We start from the raw sequence: 23,052 nt of genomic DNA, 5'->3' as shown, positions 1-23,052 counted from the left end.
ATGTGAATAGAATACAGTAAACGTCATCTGTCATGTTAAAGAAACACTTATATAACTGTAATATATACTATGTATTAATTGTAGAAATGTGATTGTTTTACCAGTGTTAGACTCTGACCATTATCTTTAACCTCAGTTAAAACGCAGTGGTGCAGTCCAGGACTGTACCCAATTCAAAGCCTGGCTGCTTCCCCATGCAGTGATGCTCAAATTGTTTAATATAAGTGGAAAACATATTTTTTTTTCCTCCTCTTCATTTGCAGCTAGCTTTGGCAATTGCAGATCTGGCCCTGCTGATGGCTTCCTGGAAAGGCTGTGTGCAGACACTTGTAGAATCGTAAGTACTTGCTGATCACTTCTATATAAAAATGCACTGGAGCTTACAAACATAGAATAATAAGTACATGCTGATTGCATAAGGATAAGGATCTTAATGCACCCATAGCAGTTAGATGTTTTTCTGCTAGCATCTTTTCAGAACAGTTTGGAGGAGTTTGTTCCTTGTAAATTTGCTTGTCTTTTGTACCAGCCTGAACATTAACTTTCCTTGCCTGCAGGTACAGTAATGATGTTACATCATTGCCCTTCCTGCTGGAAATTCTTACAGTACTCCCTGAAGAAGTTCACAGCCGATCATTGCGCATCGGGGCCAATCGGCGTGCAGAGATTATAGAGGACTTGGCTTACTATTCCAGCACTGTTGTATCACTTTTGGTGAGTCTGAGGTATTTGGTACACTATGCAATAATGCCAAGACAAGCAGTGTTGCAGTGTGTAGCCATACATGTACATTATGTTAAAGCTATATCATTACAGATCTGTGAACACTTTTAAGTTTGTTCCATTTTCTAGAACTATCCCCTGTTAACATCTCATGGAACTCTTATAACATATGCGCACCAGATGATATTAATTCCATAAAATGTTCACTTTATACCCACTTTGCCTATGTTTTAGGTGTCTGATGTTTTATGTGTCTGATGTATCCGTTACCACTGTGCTTTGCCATTAGCTCACTCGTACTACACGATCGCTTTTAATATTTATGCTTTTCCAGTGAAGGCCATGTTTTATATAAGCAACATAACAGGCAATGGAAACACATTTAAAATTTTAATCATGGCTACTAAACTCCAGAAAATACCCTGCCATAGACAATACTGAAAATTGCCTCTGGTAAAACACCCAGAGACAATTATCCGTAAATTATCAGCATTGTCTATTTAGTAGCTGCTTTTAGTAACATAGTAACATAGTAACATAGTAAGTTGGGTTGAAAAAAGACATACGTCCATCAAGTTCAACCATAATGCCTATACCTAACCTGCCTAACTACAAGTTGATCCAGAGGAAGGCAAAAAACCCCATCTGAAGCCTCTCTAATTTGCCTCAGAGGGGAAAAAATTCCTTCCTGACTCCAAGATGGCAATCGGACCAGTCCCTGTATCAACTTGTACTAAGAGCTATCTCCCATAACCCTGTATTCCCTCACTTGCTAAGAATCCATCCAGCCCCTTCTTAAAGCTATATAATGTATCAGCCAGTACGACTGATTCGGGGAGGGAATTCCACAACTTCACAGCTCTCACTGTAAAAAATCCTTTCCGAATATTTAAATGGAACCTCCCTTCTTCTAAACGGAGTGGGTGCCCTCGTGTCCGTTGGAAGGACCTACTGGTAAATAAAACATTAGAGAGGTTATTATATGATCCCCTTATATATTTATACATAGTTATCATGTCACCTCTTAAGCGCCTCTTCTCCAGTGTAAACAGACCCAACTTGGCCAGTCTTTCTTCATAACCGAGACTTTCCATACCCTTTACCAGCTTAGTTGCCCTTCTCTGGACCCTCTCTAGCTCAATAATGTCCCGTTTGAGCACTGGAGACCAAAACTGAACAGCATATTCTAGATGGGGCCTTACCAGTGCTCTGTAAAGGGGAAGAATAACCCCCTCCTCCCGTGAATCTATACCCCTTTTAATACAGCTCAGAACCTTGTTTGCCCTTGCAGCTGCTGCCTGGCATTGCTTGCTACAGCCAAGTTTATTATCTACAAGGACTCCAAGATCCTTCTCCATTATGGATTTGCCTAGTGCAGTCCCATTAAGGTTATACGGGGCTTGCATATTTTTACATCCCAGGTGCATGACCTTACATTTATCCACATTAAATCTCATCTGCCACTTAGCTGCCCAGATTGCCAGTTGGTCAAGATCCTGCTGCAGGGATGTCACATCCTGGATAGAGTTGACTGGTCTGCAGAGTTTTGTGTCATCTGCAAACACTGATACATTACTCATAATACCCTCCCCTAAGTCATTTATGAACAAATTAAACAAAAGTGGACCCAGTACAGAACCCTGAGGGACCCCACTGAGAACCTTACTCCAAGTAGAGAATGTGCCATTAACAACCACCCTCTGTACCCGATCCTGTAGCCAGTTTTCTATCCATGTGCAAACGACTTCACTAAGACCAATAGACCTTAGCTTAGAAAGCAGTCGTTTGTGGGGAACGGTATCAAATGCTTTGGCAAAATCCAAATAGATTATATCTACTGCATCCCCACTGTCCAGCTTCTTACTTACCTCATCATAAAAAGCAATTAAATTGGTCTGACATGACCTGTCCTTCATAAAGCCATGCTGATTACTGCTCATAATGCCATTCTCCACTACATAATTTTGAATGTGATCCCTTAACAAGCCTTCAAATAACTTGCCCACCACGGATGTCAAACTTACAGGCCTATAATTGCCAGGCTGAGATCTTATTCCCTTTTTAAATATGGGAGTGACATTCGCCTTCTTCCAATCACTAGGTACCATACCTGATGAAAGAGAGTCTGAGAATATCAGAAACAAGGGCCACTGCAATTTTGCCCCTAGCTCTCTCAGTACCTGAGGGTGTATTCCATCTGGCCCAGGTGCCTTGTTTACATTTATCGTGTGTAACCCTTTAAGCACCATATCCTGTGCCAACCACTGTGTAGTTGGAGCTGAGGCAACAGTGAAGCTATTGGGTGAGACTTGGCCCACTGGCTCCTCTACTGTATACACAGAAGAAAAGAACTGGTTAAGCACATCTGCCTTTTCTGTATCCGCTGTAACCATATTGTTATTATAACTCAATGGGGCCACACCCTCAACCTGCATCTTTTTACTATTAATATACTTAAAAAACTTTTTGGGGTTAGTCTTGGCCTCGGCCGCGATGCGCTCCTCATTTTCTATCTTTGCCTTCCGGATTGCTGTTTTACAACACTTGTTATAGTGTTTATATTCATTAAACGCAGCTACTGTCCCCTCTGACTTATATTTCTTAAAAGCTTTCCTTTTTTCCCCTATTAACTTCTTTACCTCAGAGTTAAGCCACATGGGGTGATTCTTAACACTTCTACTTTTTCTTATTAATGGAATGAATTGAGAACAGTAATGATTTAATATCATTTTAAATGACAACCATTTCTGCTCTGTATTTTTATCAGAAAACATAATGCCCCAATCTATGCCCTGAAGCGCTGCCCTTAAGGAGCTAAAATTTGCCTTCCTAAAATTCATTGTCTTTGTTGCCCCCGTGTAAATTTGTTTCCTGCACCAAACATCAAATGAAATAACATTATAGCTCTGTGTTTTCACCCTAAAGATTTTTGAAACTCGACATTGTGTAAAATGATGAATAACATTAAAAAGTGAAAACATTTTATTTACATTTACTGTCTGTTCCTCCAGCACCTACAAATAAATGATATTTTGGCAACAAATATCCTCTTTTATGTTTTCAGCCTGTAATCCTATAGAGAGTCACAATTGGCATTTGATCCCTGTTTCTTCTTCTTGAGAACTAAACTCTTATTCTGTACAGCTTATGTATTATCTACTTGAAAACATGAGCCTTTATGCCCTGTTTAGCTTAAATGGCTGCACAGCAGCTCCTATATATAAACATTGGTAGTGTTTCTAAAGAAAACACAAATGTATTACCAGATAAAGATAACACCACTTTTAACAGATTTTTCTTTAATTTCTGATTTTTTTTTTTTCTTCTTCTTTTTATTTACCAACTCCTAAGCCCTTTATGTTTAACCCCAACTTGATCATCAACTGAAACTGGCAATGATGAATTGGACTGCAAGTCTTGGATGCTTGAAACAGTGTAGTAGAAGCCACATTATTAACAGACCTGTGTGAGCATACATGGCATTGTGGGAATTTTGGCCAGAAGAGATCTTCTTCTACATTGTTGCAGAGCCAGAAGAGCAGAAAGGGACAAACATGCTGCTTTTATTTGCAGATACATGACAAATACCTAAAACACTGAAAATATCTTATTAAATAAATGGGTTGTTCAGCTTTGACTTAGTATGATGTAGAGCAGGGGGAAGTAGTAGTAGGGGAATAACACAAGCATGAGAAATATATTTCTAGGTGTTGACCAGTAGGGCCAACACGAGCCTTTGTTTGGCAGTACACATGGTCTTTCTGCATCTAAAACTTGCCTCCAAGTAAGGAATTCAAAAATAAGCACCTACTTTGAGGCCACTGGGAGCAACATCAAAGGGGTTGGTGAGCAACATGTTGCTCCTGAGCCACTGGTTCGAGACCACTGGTGTAGAGAGAAATATTTTGAGGCAATTTGCAGTTGATCTTCATTTTTTTTAATATTTGTAGTTTTATTATTTCAGTTTTGAGCAGCTCTCCAGTTTGGAATTTTAGCAGTTATCTGGTTACTAGGATCCAAATTACCTTGAGAGACTGGTACAGGTATGGGATCCTTTATCCGGAAACCCATTATCCAGAAAGCTCCGAATTACGGAAAGGCCGTCCCCCATAGACTCCATTTTAATCAAATAATTCAGAATTTTAAAATGGATTTCCTTTTTCTCTGTAGAAATAAAACAGTACCTTGTAATTTACCCCAACTATTTAATGTTTTATTGATTTTTTAGTAGACTTAAGATATGGAGGTCCAAATTACGGAGAGACCCCTTATCCAGAATACCCTTGGTGTGTGTATGTATGTATAATATATATAACAATAAAACTGTAACCCACAGAGCTACATTTTTTTATGTGACCCTCATTTGAAAGCTGCAGTGTCAAAAGATGAAGGCAAATAAATAAAAAAACAATTTTGCTTAGAATTGCCCATTATATAACCACCACTTTAATTTATATTGGAAAGTTGATTGGGCTTAAAATACCATAAGAGAGGGACAACACTGCTCAGTTCATAGTCATTAGCACATCTGCATGGTCCCCCGGATCAGGCAAAAGATCCACTTGGTGGCAACCTTTAGAGAATGTCCTCTCTGAAAAGCAAAATCAAATTTTTATTGATTGGGACTGCAGTTGCTTTATAGTTTAGTCTATAAATGTGTTCATCCTCCCCAAGCTTTTTTTTTAATCCAATTCAGCGCACCAGAATGATGTACCGCATTAGTCACTGTGAGAGATGGGAAGAAATGAAGTAATAGCTGATAATTACATTAGTAATTGCACATTTTCAGGATTGCTTTGGGTCTCCTAGGCTTACAAACATTGAAATGCCATATACTTTCATACTTCATAGCAGTTTTATGATTCCCACTGATGAGAATAAAGTAGTTCTGTGAGCTTGCAATTAAATTCTAAGTTCCTGTTCTTTTTAAATTTCAGATAGCATTATTTTATAGCCATGCTACAAACAGACTGTATCTTCACTAATGTTGCTTTCTCTGCTCTAGCTGTCATGTGCCGAGAAAGCTGGAGATAATGAGAAGATGCTGATAAAGATTTTCAAATGCTTGGGCAGTTGGTTTAATTTGGGAGTCCTTGACAGTAATTTTATGGCTAATAATCGCCTCTTACTGCTGCTTTTTCAGGTTCTGGTGAGTAGTGTCTTTCTGCCTAATTTCTTTTTTTTTTTCTTTTTTTTTTCACACTAGAAATTAAAGTTAAGACTGTCTGACATCACAACCTCAAGAAAATGATGTTGTATAGAATATATGGGATGTGTCCAACCTGCTCTGCTCTTGTGTGCTTTCTTGGTCAGCTTAGCCCTGTATTGTACATTGGGTTGATACTTTACAGTTATAGATTTGGACATTCTACATGTCATTTTGCAGATGACTGGCAGTTTTTATTTTTTTTTTTAATTAAAACATTCTGACAAAGAAATGCAAAACATACTTTATATTGAATATTTTGATTTAATTAGACAAATGGCAAATGAGGAAATTTAACCTCTGCTGCGCACCCTTAGCACTGCGCCAGTGACTGCACCCTGCCTAAATTTGATTTATATTCAGATCAATTGGAAACACTGTGACTGTGACTCTGACTCTGCCATTGTCAGAATGGACTTACTTGGAAACTCTCACTTCACCATTTCTGAGCTGTACTCACTACATTGCTAGTGTCTGCTATAAGCAGAGCAATTTCATTCAAATAAAGGGAAACTTCTCTGCTTACAGCAGGCAAAGAGGATGTCAGGTTGGTACAGCTCAGGAATGCTTAAGTGAGTGTTCCCAAATAGGTGTGATAGTGTACTTTGACCACTGTGGTTCTCCCTTACAGCACCATGGTGGTCAAAACCTCATTATGTGCCTTGGATGTTAAGTTATTAGGCTTAGAGAAGCTACTTTCAGTAATCAGTAAATATCATGAAATAATGAAAATGGTGATGCACATTAAAGGAATATTGGGGGTTCCTTTACATAATCATAGCTTGTTTCAAAGTAACGGCTTTTGAACTACTTTGCTTTCTTCTGGGTTAAAAGTATGAGCTAAATGACTATATTTTTTTGCAGCAACAAGATCGGACACCAACCAACCTTCATGAAGCTGCATCTGATTGTGTCTGTTCTGCCCTCTATGCCATTGAAAATGTAGAAAGTAATCTCCCACTTGCAACCCAACTTTTTCAGGGTGTTCTTACCCTTGAAACCGCATATCACATGGCTGTGGCTCGTGAGGACATAGACAAGTAAGTGATAGGAAAAGGAACAGTAGAATTTCTTGAGTTGGGGGCTGATGCAGAAGAAATCTACATCAATTAAGGGAAATTAGGTCTAGTTATCTGCATCTGGTTTTCTGTGTGGGGCTACAGGATGTGTTTTTGTTCTTTGGGTTTTTTATTTTTTTTTATGACTACATAAATGTTTGCTATTTTATTGTAATTTCTAAGTATGTTAATTTAGGGGACGTCTTTTACACAGTTTGGACCTTTAAATTAAATTGTAGTATGATGTAGAGAGTGATATTCTGAGACAAGTTGCATTTGATCTTCATTTCTTACTATTTATTAGTTTTGATCTATTTAGCTTGTGTATGTTCAGCAGCTCTTCGTTTTGGAATTTCAGGACTTATCTGGTTGCTAGCAACCAGGTAGTGGTTTGGAAGAGAGACTGGTATGTTAATAAAAGAAGGCCTAAATAGTTAGATACATAATAAAAAGTAACAATAAAATTGTAGCCTTACAGAGCAGTAGGTTTTTGCCTTCTGGGGTCAATGACCCCCATCTGAAAGTTGGAAAGAGTCTAAAGAAGGCAAAAAATCTAAAAAAGTAAAAAATGAAGACTAATTGAAAAGTTGCATATAACATAGTAAAAGTTAACTTAAAGGTCAACCACCCCTTTAATAACTGGCTTCACCAACAGTGATGATTTGATCTACTGCACATCTTTGTTTTTACTTATATATAGGTTAAATTTTGTTGAAACTGGAAACAATTGCTTTAAATTGAGAAAATGTCTTAAATGTCTTAAATGGCTAAAACTGAACATTTGGGACATTTAAAGAAAAACTCGGTTTTTTGAAAATACATGCACCAGCATAGATACTAAATTATTTATGATACGGGACCCAGGAATGTGCATTGATCAATCCTCCTTTCTTTTGCATGCTTGTAGTTAATTTGCCCAAATCAGTCAAACTTCCAGTGTACTTATATATTTTATTTAGCCTTGAAGTGCTCCCACAACCCCCTTTTCTCTACATTTAAAGAAAGCGACAGTCAAGGATACCCTGTGGCTGCTACTTTTACATTTTCTGAGTGCAGAATGTATTTATAAATTTCTGTTATGGTACCCAGCTGATACTTAAAGAGATACTGACATGAGAAATGAAACCTCTTTTTTTACATCATAACATTGTCTTTGTATAACCTTAATAATTTTGCCATAAACGTATTTGCCTGATGCTTTTACATTGGCTGTCTGTTTCCCCATGTTTTTCTATGAGGGCGCTGCCATATTTGTGCAGCAGAAGTCTGTTTGCATTGGAAGTATAACTGACAGGCTGAGAAGGGACAGTCAAATTGGAAAGAGAGTCAGGTTTAGGGACTCCAAGTAACTATTGCTTACAAAAGTAGCCCTATCAGCAGAAAACAATCAACATGACCTATAGGCATATTTTAAAGAGTTATTTTTTAGTATCAGTATCACTTTAAGCTGAGCCATACACGCACCTATGATCGATATTCAGTGCGTGTATGGCGGCTCGGCGAGGCAACCGATATCGCAAAAGACTGCAGATAATGGTCAACTCGCTGATTGGGCGGATTAAAAGATTTTGATTGGGCACCATTGAAGGCGCTTGAGCAAAATCTACCTTCAGGGCTCAATCGGCAGAAGGAGGTAGAAATCCTATTGTTTCTATGTCCATGTGGATGTGGGAGATCATGTGGCTTCTACATCACATTATTTCATTTTGGTTATGGGAAAATCTGTTTTTACTACAGATTACACAGTACTGTAGGATCTTCTGCCTGGGATGACCTTCTTTTATGATTTTACTACTGCAGTTGTATTCTCACTGTACTTTATCATCTGTATTTAAGAAGCATTTTGCCTAGTTAGCAAGCATTAAACTGTGGAGCAATGTAAAAATGTAAAAAATGTAACATGTTATCCAGAATGCTCAGGACCTGGAGTTTTCCGGATAAGGGATCTTTCCTTAATTTGGATCCCCATACCTTAAGTCTACACAAATTAATTTAAAGGTTAATTAAAGCCAATAGAATCTTTTTTTTTTTTTTTTTATTTTAGTTTGAATCAAGTACAAGGTACTGTTTTATTTTTACAGAGAAACTAAAATAATTTTAAATAATTTGTTTTAAATGGACTGTATGGGAGATGAGCTTCCCCTTAGTTGGAGCTTTCTGGATAATTGGTTTCCAGATAATGGATCCCCTACCTGTATATGTGAATATACATAGACTGGGAAGACCAAAGTTAAACCCTGCTGCCTTGGTTTTAAAGCTTCATGGAAATCTCCACATAATCATTCTGCTGAGCCAGCCATTTGGAAGTGCTTAGTGCACATTCCTTTCATGACAGCTGACTAGAGTTTCTTGCAGTCTGCACTGCGCTGTTAGTGTGTGTCAGTAAATGCTGTGGTTAAATGGGTTAAAATGTGGTTAAAAATACTAATGCTCTTTCTGGAAATGAATGGTCAGCTTAAACTGCTTTGATGTGTAATGACTATGTATGTATATAGACCGTTATAGAGATCTGATGCAGTAGGTCAGGCAGACTGTTCATGACCATGCATGTTCTAGTGTAAACTGTACAAACGCTTAACCTAATAAATGCATTTGAATTTCTTGACATTGCAACCTGGATCTGCTACCTTCTGTGAAATCATCTAGATTTTCTGCCTCCAGCCAAGCAGGCTGATTACTTGTTGTACTTCCTTTTGTGCACTACCCTCAAACTCTTTGTGTTTTTACAATTTATGTGGCTAATTGCTCTTTGTTTTTATCAGGGTGCTGAATTATTGTCGGATTTTTACTGAACTATGTGAAACCTTCTTAGAGAAGATTGTGACAACACCATGTCGTGATCTGGGAGACTTGAGGACCCTAGAGCTTCTCCTGATTTGTGCGGGACACCCTCAGTATGAGGTGCATTGGTTTTTTTACTTGGAACAAAGAATTCTATTAATATAAAGTTGGTCATCAGGCCTTACTTGAAATAATATGAAGTTTTTTGGACATGCAAACCCAAAGACTGCACCAATAATTTTTAGTCTTTTTTGTCCCCAATTATCTCTTATTATTCTTTGTACTAAGTATGCCAAAGTAGGCAGAACATGGGATCATTTGAAAGAAAGAGAATTTAAATAGAAGTCCAGGAATGCCAGGCTAGTGTTTAAATTGCCACCTTTTAGGTTTAAAAGGAGCGTCCCTGAATCCTTTTTTTCTTTTAAGAATGTGTAGATACAACCGCTTCAGGCATATACGTTGAGGACAAATGAAGGGCTATGGCCAAGGTGCACCCCAGTCTGGTATTAGACTAGGGGTCTGACAGATGTAAGAAAAAAAAAGACAGATAGGTCTGTCTTTTGTTAAGGGCAACCTGTAAAGCTACTTTCTGAGTTTTATACATGGCAGGAAGCACGGTTACCACATGGTCCTGTTTCCCCTGAAATTAAATTGAGAGAGACTTGGTTACATTATTACCTCTCCACTTTCTCCTTGTTTCATTCTAACCACTTTTTGTACTATACTTATTACAGACCTTTCTAGCATAAACTAATTGTACAGTATGTACAAACATAATTTACACCTTTACTCCATCTTTTTTTCACAGGTAGTTGAAATCTCCTTCAATTTTTGGTATAGACTGGGAGAGCACTTGTACAAAATGACTGATGCTGTCATACACGGTATCTTCAAACCCTTTATTCAGAGGCTTCTCCATGCTTTGGCAAGACACTGCCAGCTTGAACCTGACCATGTGAGTTCTGTACTTATCCTTCTGCTCTCTATGAAGTAATGGGGCTTTATAGAATGATTTTCCACATTAAATAATGGAAAGCTAAGTCATTTTATGTTTTAACTGTGCAAATAATGTTCATACAGGGGCTTTGTAAACTTCCCAGTTCCTGCTGATGTAGTTATGAGTAACTCAAATTGCTTTTGTCTCCTTCCCCTTTATCTATTACTTCTTTTATGAAGTCCACACTTTTTTTTGCTGTCTTACTTAAATTGTAAGTGATTTTAACTTTTTATTTTTCCTACTTAACAACAGGAGGGTGTCCCTGAGGAAACAGATGACTTTGGCGAATTCCGTTTGCGAGTATCTGACTTGGTTAAAGATTTAATCTATCTGGTGGGCTCCATGGAATGTTTCTCCCAGGTTTGTGTTCCCTAACTAACCTACTATTACTAATTTTCTCTTGGAGGGGTGGAGTGATGGGTAGTTTTAAATTAAAAAATATTATGACACAGAAATGAATGCCAGCTTTGAAAAAATTAAGATCTATACTGGTCTGCATAGCAGCTCCTAAGTGGGGATATTGAAAATGCACAATGTAGCTTCCAGCAAAACACTTCAATATATGTATTATTTCTATGAGCTCTAATGGGTTTACCTTTGGAAGGTGCTTATATTTTAGGCAATGCCATATGGGGCTAATTGTCTGATTCTTAGCAGAAGGCTGATGCTAGTGGAGGTGCTGCTTCCCGGCCTACATTTATCCACACTTTTATCGCACTGCATCTTGTGGACAGCTGCACCAGAGTACAACAGAAGGGATATCTGGGAGGGTTTACTTCGACTTCTTAATACTACTGTTGTCTTAATACAAATCAAATAAGACAAGTTTGGGAGATTTTCAATGGCCCTTTAATAGTCCATATAGTCATAAATAGTCATTATGCCAGTTACCGATATTGCTTAAGCATTTGAAAGTACTTCTGAACAGTGAATTAGATCTGTGCTTGTGGCTTTTGCCTGATGGTTCCCTGTCTCTCCTCGCAGCTCTATTCTACTCTAAAAGATGGAAATCCACCTTGGGAAGTGACAGAAGCTGTGCTGTTTATTATGGCAGCCATTGCTAAGAGTATTGATCCGTAAGTGGCATTTCTATCCACAGTGTGTTCCAACTGAGGACATGCAATTTCTATGCACTAGACAGTCCTTTTCTCTAAGTTTGTGTGACCTGTCACGTAACCGCTGAACTATTGCTGTTCATAGATGTGCCCCTACATAATCACCTTATTTACAGTTGACCAGAGCAGCTCTATCAGGATAGATTTATGACAAACTGACTTGTTGAAACCGTTGCATCCTATGATGTTGAAAGCCACTGAGATCATCAGTACTGCCTATTCTTTTGCCACTGTATGTTGCTGGGTGTGGCTTATATAGCCAGTTTCTCTAATTAGATGGAGTGTTGGGATACTTTAAACTCCCTTTCTTTGAACGTAAAATAAAAATTCATCGATTTGTTAAGGATTTTTATACTCTGTGTCAGTTCCATATTTCACAAATCCACCCCCTTGCTTTTATTTGTATTGTTCCCTGCATGTCTTTAACTCCTTTCTCCACCTTACAACTTGGGCCCTTCTCTTTCATTTCCAAAAGTGTTTTCTTGTATTAGAATTTACCATTATTGTAATTTAGTTTGCACCTGTAACAGTAAAGTCATTTTTTTATAACAGTTGATACAAGAAAAATTCAATGACAGTAAACCACTTTATGATTTATTAAAGTGGTTTATTGTAATTGAATTATTTTTGTATCAATTGGTTTAAAAAAGATTGTTTTTTTTATTTTTGGGTTTATGTATTTTAACTGGCTTAAAGGAAAAGTAACACTAAAAATTTTCAAGTAAAAAATCTACCCTGCCCCAATAATTGCCCTATCCTGCACACCATTTATTATTTTGAATGCTTTATTAGAAAATACCTGCTAAAACTTGGCTTCCAGTCATTTGAAATAGGGCGATGCAGGGAAGAATCCACTATGCGACGATCGATTGATCTATCCTAGCCTTTCTTCTGTATAGGATTCTTCCCTGCATCGCCGTATCACCCTATTTCAAATGACCAGAAGCCAAGTTTTAGCAGGTATTTTCTAATAAAGCATTCAAAATAATAAATGGTGTGCAGGATAGGGCAAATATTGGGGCAGGGTAGATTAGATTTTTTTACTTTTTATTGTTACTTTTCACTAATTCACAATTAATTCACAAGAAATTAAGCTATTTTAAAATATTAAAATATGTGCATTGTTTTGTGTGTCTTTGGACAGTGTTTACCAGAAAATTTAGGGCTAACTCTCCCTATGAATTTTGTCTTTGTGACTCTTATAAACTGCATGAGGTAGCTATCCTCTGCCATTATCTTACATAATACTAATCATTTTTGTATTGCTATCTCTGTAAATCGCCAAGGAATATGTTGGTGCTGTATAAATAAGACATAATAATCTTGTCACGCTTTTTTCTGATCCCACAGAGAGAATAATCCTACACTGGTGGAGGTGCTGGAGGGAGTAGTGAGACTGCCTGAATCTGTGCATATTGCTGTGCGTTACACTAGCATTGAACTTGTAGGGGAAATGAGCGAAGTGGTGGACAGAAACCCTCAGTTCCTTGGTGAGCAAACAGAAAGTTCTGATTAATATAATAACCAGAAATACACCCTGAAGCTATACAGAAATCAAGACGTAAGAGAATGAATGGTTTTATACTAAAGTTAGTACTTTACAATACTTTTCTCCCTGCAGATCCTGTACTCGCCTACTTAATGAAAGGCCTGTTTCAGCCATCACTGGCTTCTCCCTCTGCCAAAGCCATTCAGAATATATGCTCCGTATGCCGGGATCACATGGCACTGCACTTTAATGGGCTTCTTGAGATTGCTCGGTCTCTGGATTCTTTCACTCTGCATCCTGATGCCGCTGTAGGACTTCTAAAAGGTATCCTAGACCCAAAAATTAAATAAAATAAAGTTAACCATTTAATATTAATTGCTCGTGTTAATTGTCGCAACTTTATGGCAGTGTTGGCAACAGGGCGACAAAAAGAGAAACTGGTATGCAGGGCCGGAACTAGGGTAAGGACGAAGAGGCACGGGCCTAGGGCACAACAGAGGGAGGTTCTACCTCAGATACCTGCCTACCCTTAGTTCCAGTTGCTCCTGCTCCCTATCACCTTTCCGCTGTTCAACAGATTTCCTTCCCCCTTATCGTAGCATGGGGAGGGTGTGGTTTGTGCCATCTATGGCAGGGGGTCTGTCTTGGGTGCACCACATGTTTGGCCCAGCACTGCAAATATAAAAAAAGGGACCAAGCTCCATCTAACTGTCCCTTCGTGGGTAGTTTATTTTGTTGTACAGTATAGGTTACCCTTAGGATTATTCTATTGGTGTAAATTTAGGCTCTTTCACAGTATTTAAAAATCAGAACTTTCAGAAATTTTTTTTTGTTTTTGCTGTGTGGAGTAGCTTCCCATTTGTTCTTTTTTTTATGCTGAGTTCTGTGCTATAAAATATGGTCATCATTGGCTTCTGTACCTTGTAAGCATCCCCACAAGAGTATCCAATAAAAAATGTGTCATCAGTTTTTCTCCTATGTATGCCTGACTTTAGGTACTGCACTCGTCCTGGCCCGTCTGCCCCTGGAGAAGATTTCTGAGTGCCTAAGTGAGCTGTGTTCTGTTCAGGTGAATTCACTTAAGAGGGTAAGTAGTTCTCCTGTGCATGTCTGTATGCTTTTAATTGCATACTCCTTATATAAAATCATTGGATGGCACTATGTAACTTGCTTTATGATGATTACGTTACACCATCAATTTATGTTCCACAGCAGAATTAGTATTACATACTGTATAACTATAAATGGCATATGGAGCACATTTTGCACCTTGCAATTCATTTAGCTTGCCTACATATTGTTTCATTGGAAAGCTGTGGTTGTGGAGGGGACATCAAATTAAAGGCACATGTTTACAAAGTGGCTGATACTTGATGCATTTTTAAAATTCAGAGTTCACTGGATGAATTCTGAATATGGAATAATATATAGAAATACATAATAATAATTTGTGTGCCCAGGCAGTCAGGATGGTGAGTTTTTTTTTTTTTTTTTCTTTTTCAAAGTTTGGTGAAAGCAAGATAAAAAGATTATTTTTTAGTGTGTTGCAGTAGCTTACTACTGACTAATAGAGGGAGGAGACTGGTTCAAAGGAACATTATATATATATATATATATATATATATATATATATATATATATATATATATATATATATATATATATATATATATATAAAAATTTGATGCAAAATATTACGTGTTGGACACAAATTAGAACATATGCTTTCTAAAAATGTCTTGCACACACATCTCATTAAAGCAGCAGGTCACGTATTTATGGTGTCTTGTGTCTTGTTACAAAGCCTAGTACCATCATAACATAGTTACACACCCTGCAAGTGCCTCATCTAAATGTATGCATGTTGTCATGTCCCCCATATTCCTAACTATTTTATAATCTCAAATTCCAGCTTCTGTCCCAAGACCCTAACAATGGCCTTTCTTCTGATCCTACATTGTTTTTGGACAGACTAGCAGTCATTTTCAGGTAAGAACATGTTTCTATGGGACATTGCATGCCATACTGTCGGTATTAAACAGAACATTATTATACTGTAAAGGTTTATGGATGTATTTATATAACACCGCCAATGTATCCAGTCCTTTACAAGTTGCAAACAGGTATAGTTATGCAGTATACAGTAAAAATAAGTCAATCTGTGCTTATGTCTTCAATATGCAGTTGGGATGAGGTCCCTGTGCCTAAATCTATTATGGCAGATGTGGCAGTTTTTTCCGCCAGTAAAAGAATCTTAAACCTGGCTCTGCTGCCTCTTGTTGACTGAAACCATTGGGTTTTGGTCTGAAAACACAGATTTACCATTATTGCCTAGAAAAGCCAACTGGCCAGATTCAGATTTTGTTTTATTTTTTTGCAAAGAAAAAGTATGTCTAAGGGCACACTAGGCGCAGCCTCAGCTTCTATTCGCCTGTGCTTTCTATGCTGGTGAATAGAAAGCATCTGATCCCATCCATACTTCAGAGACAAGACTATGCATTTTCACACTAATATCTGTTACGTGTTGCTTGTCAGTGCGGAAACTCTGTAGAGGGAATGGGAGCATCTCAGAAGCTGAGGCTGTGCTTTGTTTGCCCTTTTTCTAAGAAATCCTGCTAAGAGGCAGTCCAAGGTGTTTGTCAGGGAAAAGATATCAGTGCTGAGAAACTAGCATCAGTGTTTATTTGAAGACTTTGTAGTGATGTTAAACTCTGAGGGTGGCCATACATGGCAGATTTAAGCTGTTGATTCGGGTCCTTTAGACCAATTTACCAGCTTAACCATGTATCGGGACACCCACCGGGCCTTCCCGTCTAATATCTGGCCTAAAATTGGCCAGGTGTCTAGTCAGGTGTCTGATTGGGAACCGCATCCACTCATTGATGCAGTCCTCGATCTGAAAACTCCTAATACCCATCGTCGTAATTCAGTCCTAGGGCTAAACAATCAAATTAGCCCAATATCACCCACCTTCGGTGGCATATCAGGAGAAAATCTGTTTATTTTGCAACCTCGCCAGACAAGGTGATCTTAATGTTTATGGCCACCTTAAGACCAATAATGACAAAAATTTAAAGATTTTCCATAAATTTAATGTAATGTGTGTGTTTGCATCGGAAGCCCAAATATAGTATATATAACTAAGTCAACAGGGTCAACTGCCATTCATTCATCTCTACAGAATTATACAATGAAAACTTTAATATCAACATTTTGTACAGATTATTTTAGTTAGGGTAATATTTGAAATGCTTCTACCTGTCTAAAATGAATGATGCAGTTATGAAGTTTTTACAGAGCATGCACAAATATACTTATACAAAAATAGCAAGGGTGTTCTGAATTTCATTGTGATTAGAATGTTGCTTGCTGGTGATTTAGCTTGATATTTCTCAAGCAATGTTATTGCATAGGAGCTGCTAGGGATGCATCACACTGATGATATATATCTTTATTTTATACAGTTGTAGCCAGAGTATTGGCATATTAGCACTTTTTTCAAATAACTCACAAATTACTTAATTTATCTACTGCAAAAGTATGTTTTAAATCCAGGTTTCCACAACTACTTTCACTTTTAAGAACTTTATTCCATTTAGAATGTAACCTATCCTTAGACCTGAAAAATAATGACACTGACAAAATCAACACGCAAGACTTAATATTCAGTAGCACACCCTTTCAAAAGATTAACTCAAGTGCTTCCTGCATGTTTCTACTGACAGATCACTCTTCCTTTGCAAACTGCTCCAGTTCTCCTATGTTTGAAGGATGTCTTCTCCTAACTGCATTTTTTAAATCTCTTCTCAAATGAACAGTAGGATTTAGATCCAGTCTTTCACCATTCCTGGGTACTTTTTGAAATGTGCTTCAGGTTATTGTCCTGCAGGAAGGCCCATGATCTGTGATGGGTACCCAGCTTTCTGACACTGGGTTTAATATTGAGCTTCAAATGGTGTGGTAATCTTGTGATCAGTAAACCCTCCTGCATGTTTGACTGTAGGAATGGTGTTCTTATCTTGACGCCTTCATTTTTTTTCCTGTAAAAAAAAGAGATGTTGTACTTTACCAAAAAGCTCTAATTCCGTCTCATCTGTCCACAGGACATTCTCCCAGAAGGATATTGGCTTGTTCAGGTGTGTTTTGGCGAACTCCAGTCGGGCTTTCTTATATTTCTGTCAGCAGTGGGGTCTTCCTGGGTCTGCAGCCGTAGAACCCCCCTTTTAATGAGTTGACGATGGATGGGTGCGAGTTGAAACTGTTATATATTGTGTCTGAAGATCAGCTTGAATCTGTCTGGCAGTTGATCAAGTTTCTTATAACACAATTCGAACAATCCTTTTCTGCAACATTTGATCAACTTTACTCATGTGCTCATTCAGGGAGATTGGATACAGTGCCATGGGCCTAATATTTCTTAACATTGTGTATGGGGGATACAGGAACATTAAGGTTTCTGGATATTTACTTGTAGCCTTGAGATTATCCATGCTTTCTTACGATTTTATCTCACCTCAGTTACAGTTATTATATATATATATATATATATATATATATATATATATATATATATATATATACACATATAATCTACACATAACTTAGTTTAAACCTTGATATTATGCGTTCCAAGAAGTCATTCAAGCTCCTCTTAAAGGCATTCATGGAATCCGCCATAACACTCACTCAGTAGGGCTTAGGTCTTCACTGTGCAGAACCATTTGCGTTGCTTCAAGTAAAAGTTCCTTTAGACTAAAGGAGTGGCAGCTTTTCTATGGAAAAGGCTTCCCACTGTCTGTGTATAATATTCTCTAACGCGTTTTTAAAGGGTAATCATGTCCCCTCACAAGTGCCTTTTCACCAGAGAAAACTACCCCAACCGTGATAGACTTTTCTCATACTTCTTTTACCAGTTTACTTGCATGTCTTTACAATTTTTTTTAGTTCAATACCCTAACTAAAGAGGTGGTTCATCTTGCAGGAAACGTTTAGTATGTTCTGGAATGGCCTATTCTTAGCAACTTTTTTTTTTTTTTCTTTTCATTTTTTTAATACTTTTTTAAATTATTTGTCTTATTCTCCTGCCTCTTTCCAGTTCTCAGATGAGGGTCACTGACTCTGGCAACCAAAAAAAACCTATTGCTTTGTTAGACTACACTTTTATTCTGTTTTTTTTATTGCTTATCATTCTCTTTAGGCCAACTCCTAGTTATTCTTCAGCCTCTCACTTAAGCCACTGTTGGTTGCTAGGGCAAAATGGACCCTAGCTACCAGATAGCAGCTGAAATTGTAAACTGTAGGGCTGATAAAAGTTAATTTTAAAAGAAACATAATGAAGATCAATTGCAAATAGTCTCAGAATATCAATACCTGGATTATACTTAAGGTCAGTATAAAGGTCAGCTACCACTTTAAAGAAAGGTGTCCAAGAAAAGGCCTTATCGGGGGTCTGTATAGAGGCAAAATGATGTTTTTATCCCTTGAGTCAGTGCCCTTTTTATGGAAGGCAATACTTTTTTTGCTTTAGTAGCCAATGATTAACACTGCCTTATGGTCAAAATTCCCCAAACCCATCTCCCTTAAAGGGAGGCCTCCTACATAATTCCATTTAGTGTATAACTATCTTTCATGTTATTTTTGCCCAAGTGCATAACGCTGCATTTATCAGAGTTGCCACTTTGCTGCCCAGTTCTCCGGTTTATTCAGATCTCTCTGCAACATGGCAAGATCCTGCTTGGCACTTTGCACAATTTAGTATTAGCAAAAACAGAGGCAGTTTTTAGTTTCACCCGCAAGGTCATTTATGAACAAAGTGCAAAGACCAAGAACATACCCCTGATGTAGTCCAACAACAGATCCGGTCCAATTAAAAAATGTTTCATTAACTACCCCTCTTTGTAATCTATCCTTTAGCAAGTTCTCTATTCAAGTACAAATATATTTCAGGCCAATATTCCTAAATTAATCAGTAACCTGAGTGGTACTGTATATTTTGTAGAGTGCATTCACTGCCACTCCAGTGTCTCTAGGCTTCTGCTCCCCTTCTGCTCAAATTTCACTCAACCCACAATATTGTGATTTGAAATGTGTTCCTGTATCTTACCCTTAAGGGTGAAGACACACAGAGCTACTAGTAGCGGCTACTAAAATAGACAATACTGACCTTTTACTGAAAACTGTCTCTACATGTGTTTTAGCAGAGGAAATTCTCAGTATTGTCTATGGCAGGGTGACATGTAGCTGCTAAGTAGCTCTGTGTGTCTTCACCCTAAAGTTTCCTACCACAGATGTCTTACTAACAGACCTATAGTTTTCAGTCTTGAGATTTATTTTTTTTATTAGCATGTAGCCAATCTCTCCAAACACCATACCAGACATCATAAAATTCTGGATTGCTAAATAAAGTGATTTGGCATCCTCAGAGCTAAGCTCTTATAGAAGCTGGGGGTGAATACCAAGAGGTCCTGGACTTCTGTTTGCTTTCCCATTTTTAGTCTACTTTAAACTTCCTTCTGAGTCAGCCCTACATCAATACTTGCATTAATTAAAATGGGTCTTTTTGTTCAACATGGTACAACAGACACAATGCAGCAGAATGAGAAACAAGTTTTCTCCATTCAGACTGACTTTGAATTTGTGCTTCTGTTATTGCAGACATTTTGCATTACAGTTCACTAGTGTTTACTTATTAGTTAAAGGAGAGTCATCTGCTTGAAAAAATATTTAATTTAACCTCTGAAAGCTGGCATTAATTTTGTACAGGGCTTTTTAGGATGCTTGTTGTATCTAAAAGATAAAATTAATATTTTTTTCCAGCTTTTTTTGTGCTGTTCCACTGCAAAACACAAGACTTACATATGTAATTACTATAGCTTATGTTCAACAGTTTTATTGCAGAACTGGTGCATTATTGAAAAAAGTGCAAAGGTGCCAATATGTTTGGCCACAACTCTATACCTAACTGTAGGCTTTTAAGACTCTCCTTAGGATGCGGCAAACTCCTCAGAATATTTTTTAACTGTCACTATGTACCACTATCTTTTCTCATTTTTAGGCATACCAACCCTATAGTGGAGAATGGACAGACCCACCCGTGCCAAAAAGTCATCCAGGAAGTAAGGAACCTCAGGATCATTCATATTCCTCAGTCAGGTTTACAGCCTGAGTTACCTACCACACAAGCACATGTCAATTTCTTTTGTATGCTTTTTGTTACGCTGCTAATTTAGATCAGGGTAGCACAGGAGATGTTATGCAGCCGGCTACTCTGTGCAGTGATTGCTAGATTTTCTTGCTGTTTAGGTGTGAAGCAGGTAAGTTGAAGTTTATTTAAAAAAAAAAAAAAAGCATTTAAAGGGGACCTGTCACCCTAAGAAATAACTCCAAATTATTTTCTATATTGTTAGTTGAGCAAAATAAACTTTACTTACTCTATATAAATAATATAATATATCTTGTTTCCTTCCGTCTTGGAATTACTCAATCACTGCAAGCAGGCAGGCACCATTTTGTGGACACTTATGAAGCCAAGCTTTGTATCATGCCAAAATCTAGTTTATGTGCCAGAATGGGGGACCAGATGCCCGTGCCCATGCACTGGCTACACAATTAAATGATGAGGAAGAGGGAGGGGAAAAGTGAGATGTGCACTGACATATAGGTAGTGCTGAACGGAAAGCTAAAGGTATTGTCTGCCCCGCCTCTATGCCTAAGGCATACAGGCTGGGCAAGCAATATGTGATTGATAGCTGGGATTTTTAATTGCCTTTATAATGGGTTTGGATGTATTAATATAAAAATGATTTTGGGTTTCGTGTTTCATTTGAAAAGGATTATATTATACAGCTTTTTATGTCTTTTTTTTTTTTTTTTTTTTTTTAGGTCCTCTTTAAGGGACATTGCACCTGTAATTTTTTACTCAGTTGTGATTAGTATAGGGGTTACTTGTACTGGCATAGTTATAGGCTGTGAGAAACATTAGGAAATGGCCCAGCATTTTTCTGACCACACCACAATAATATCCAGGCCACTCAGTCCTGTCTTGAGAGATCTCAGAGAATAGGACCTGTTGCATATTCAGAGGGTGGCTAATCTCACTTGTCTTCTTGTTTAGTTTTAGGACCAAGTACAGCAAAAGCTGAATTTTAGGGGGACCCAATAGTGTGGAAGGGGAAAGCTATAAGGGTTTTGTTCTCTTTTGATATGGTGGGATGTATAACCCTATGCCTACTCACATGAAAACAATGCTTTGTTTCCTATAACAATTGTATGCCAGTTATTGAACATAATAATGATGATGATAATGATAATGAGTTTTTTGTTTTGTTTTTTTTTTCTTTTAAAAGATCTGGCCTGTGTTGTCAGAAACCATGAACAAGCACCGCGCTGACAATCGAATTGTTGAGCGCTGTTGCCGATGCCTTCGTTTTGCTGTGCGCTGTGTAGGGAAAGGATCTGCTGCGCTCCTCCAACCATTAGTAACACAGGTACTGTGATGCATCCCAACATTTAGTGCTACCAGGCTATGCTAACTAGAATATCACGTCCATTAACACTTTTTTCAATAGGTCTGAATTAATGTTAAAATTAAATTGAACTTATTAATAAACTGTCTCCTAAAAATGGTTAACTTAAATATTTTATAAAAGAGGTGCTGATACAAATCTTTTAGTATCTATCTAGATGCAACACATATTAGGGCTCATTCACAAAACAAAAATTTCACCCATAAGCATTTGTGCTGTTATGCGTGCCAGGTGGAAGCTGTAGTCTAAGCTACTGCAGTAAAAATATAGTACTAACCAGAGTGCAGCACTCAGAGTAAATAAAGCCCTGCACTTATTGCTTGGGAACACCTATCCAATGCCCCATAGCATGCAGTGCTTGCAAAGCTCCTTTTTGCAGTGCATTGTCTCTATAGGAAGTACAGCCAGCAAGGCAAAGTGTGACATGGAAAGAAAAATTGGGATTGTGCCTGTTTTGTAAATGAGACCATATATATCGGTTAGGATCAGGAGCTGCTATATACATACTGATAATTGCTTTGTCCTGGGTTACAGCACAGACTGCATTGTAGCTAAGTTTTAAGCCGTCTCCCCCCAAAAAAAAGAAATGCCTGGAAGAAAAAGAAATGCATTTTTGTGTATATATGAACGGGTGTTTGGTTATATTTGTTTTTTTATTTTAATTTTTTCAGATGGTAGAGGTGTACCATATTCACCAGCACTCATGCTTCCTGTACCTTGGCAGTATCCTAGTGGATGAATATGGAATGGAGGAGGGCTGTCAGCAGGGACTGTTGGATATGTTACAGGTCGGCTTTTTTCTGTTCTGCATTGTACTAACCAAGAAGGAACAAAAACTAAATGTTGTCATCTGCAGTGTTTGAATCAGTCTCTGGCATCCTCATCATTTTTAGCATTTTACTGTCCTGTGACCGTTTTGTACACTTAGTATCAGTAACAAAAATTAAATAATCAAATCTCCTTAACATTTGCTGTATTGGCAAAGTAATATATCTCATGCTATTCTAATTTTAGGCTTTATGTGTCCCAACGTTTCAACTACTGGAGCAGCAAAATGGTCTCCGAAATCACCCAGACACTGTAGATGATCTATTCCGACTGTTTACCAGGTAACCTTGGCAGTGCAGTGCAGACATGCCTGTGGATTGTTCTCAAGGA

The 23,052-nt window shown here is 37.8% G+C and overlaps 1 protein-coding gene across 2 annotated transcripts in view; it reads left to right on the top strand.

The window, feature by feature from the left end:
• Positions 1–23,052, top strand: part of tnpo3 (transportin 3) — a 44,418-nt gene that overhangs the window by 14,989 nt on the left and 6,377 nt on the right. Inside the window, exons 3-19 of one of the 2 annotated variants that reach the window (XM_031899095.1) lie at positions 264–337; positions 558–714; positions 5,729–5,872; positions 6,794–6,969; positions 9,750–9,888; positions 10,577–10,723; positions 11,018–11,125; positions 11,750–11,841; positions 13,231–13,370; positions 13,502–13,693; positions 14,365–14,456; positions 15,282–15,358; positions 17,473–17,505; positions 20,424–20,484; positions 21,715–21,855; positions 22,566–22,682; positions 22,909–23,003. In XM_031899095.1, the coding sequence (XP_031754955.1) occupies positions 264–337; positions 558–714; positions 5,729–5,872; positions 6,794–6,969; positions 9,750–9,888; positions 10,577–10,723; positions 11,018–11,125; positions 11,750–11,841; positions 13,231–13,370; positions 13,502–13,693; positions 14,365–14,456; positions 15,282–15,358; positions 17,473–17,505; positions 20,424–20,484; positions 21,715–21,855; positions 22,566–22,682; positions 22,909–23,003 (1,985 nt within the window). The remainder of the gene's footprint in view (positions 1–263; positions 338–557; positions 715–5,728; positions 5,873–6,793; positions 6,970–9,749; positions 9,889–10,576; positions 10,724–11,017; positions 11,126–11,749; positions 11,842–13,230; positions 13,371–13,501; positions 13,694–14,364; positions 14,457–15,281; positions 15,359–17,472; positions 17,506–20,423; positions 20,485–21,714; positions 21,856–22,565; positions 22,683–22,908; positions 23,004–23,052) is intronic. The other variant, XM_031899096.1, reaches the window with a different exon arrangement.

This window comes from Xenopus tropicalis, chromosome 3, assembly GCF_000004195.4.
Source record: "Xenopus tropicalis strain Nigerian chromosome 3, UCB_Xtro_10.0, whole genome shotgun sequence".
NCBI classification, from domain to species: Eukaryota; Metazoa; Chordata; class Amphibia; order Anura; family Pipidae; genus Xenopus; species Xenopus tropicalis.
Note: the sequence above shows the minus strand (reverse complement) of the source record. Positions and strands in the feature narration are given on the sequence as shown.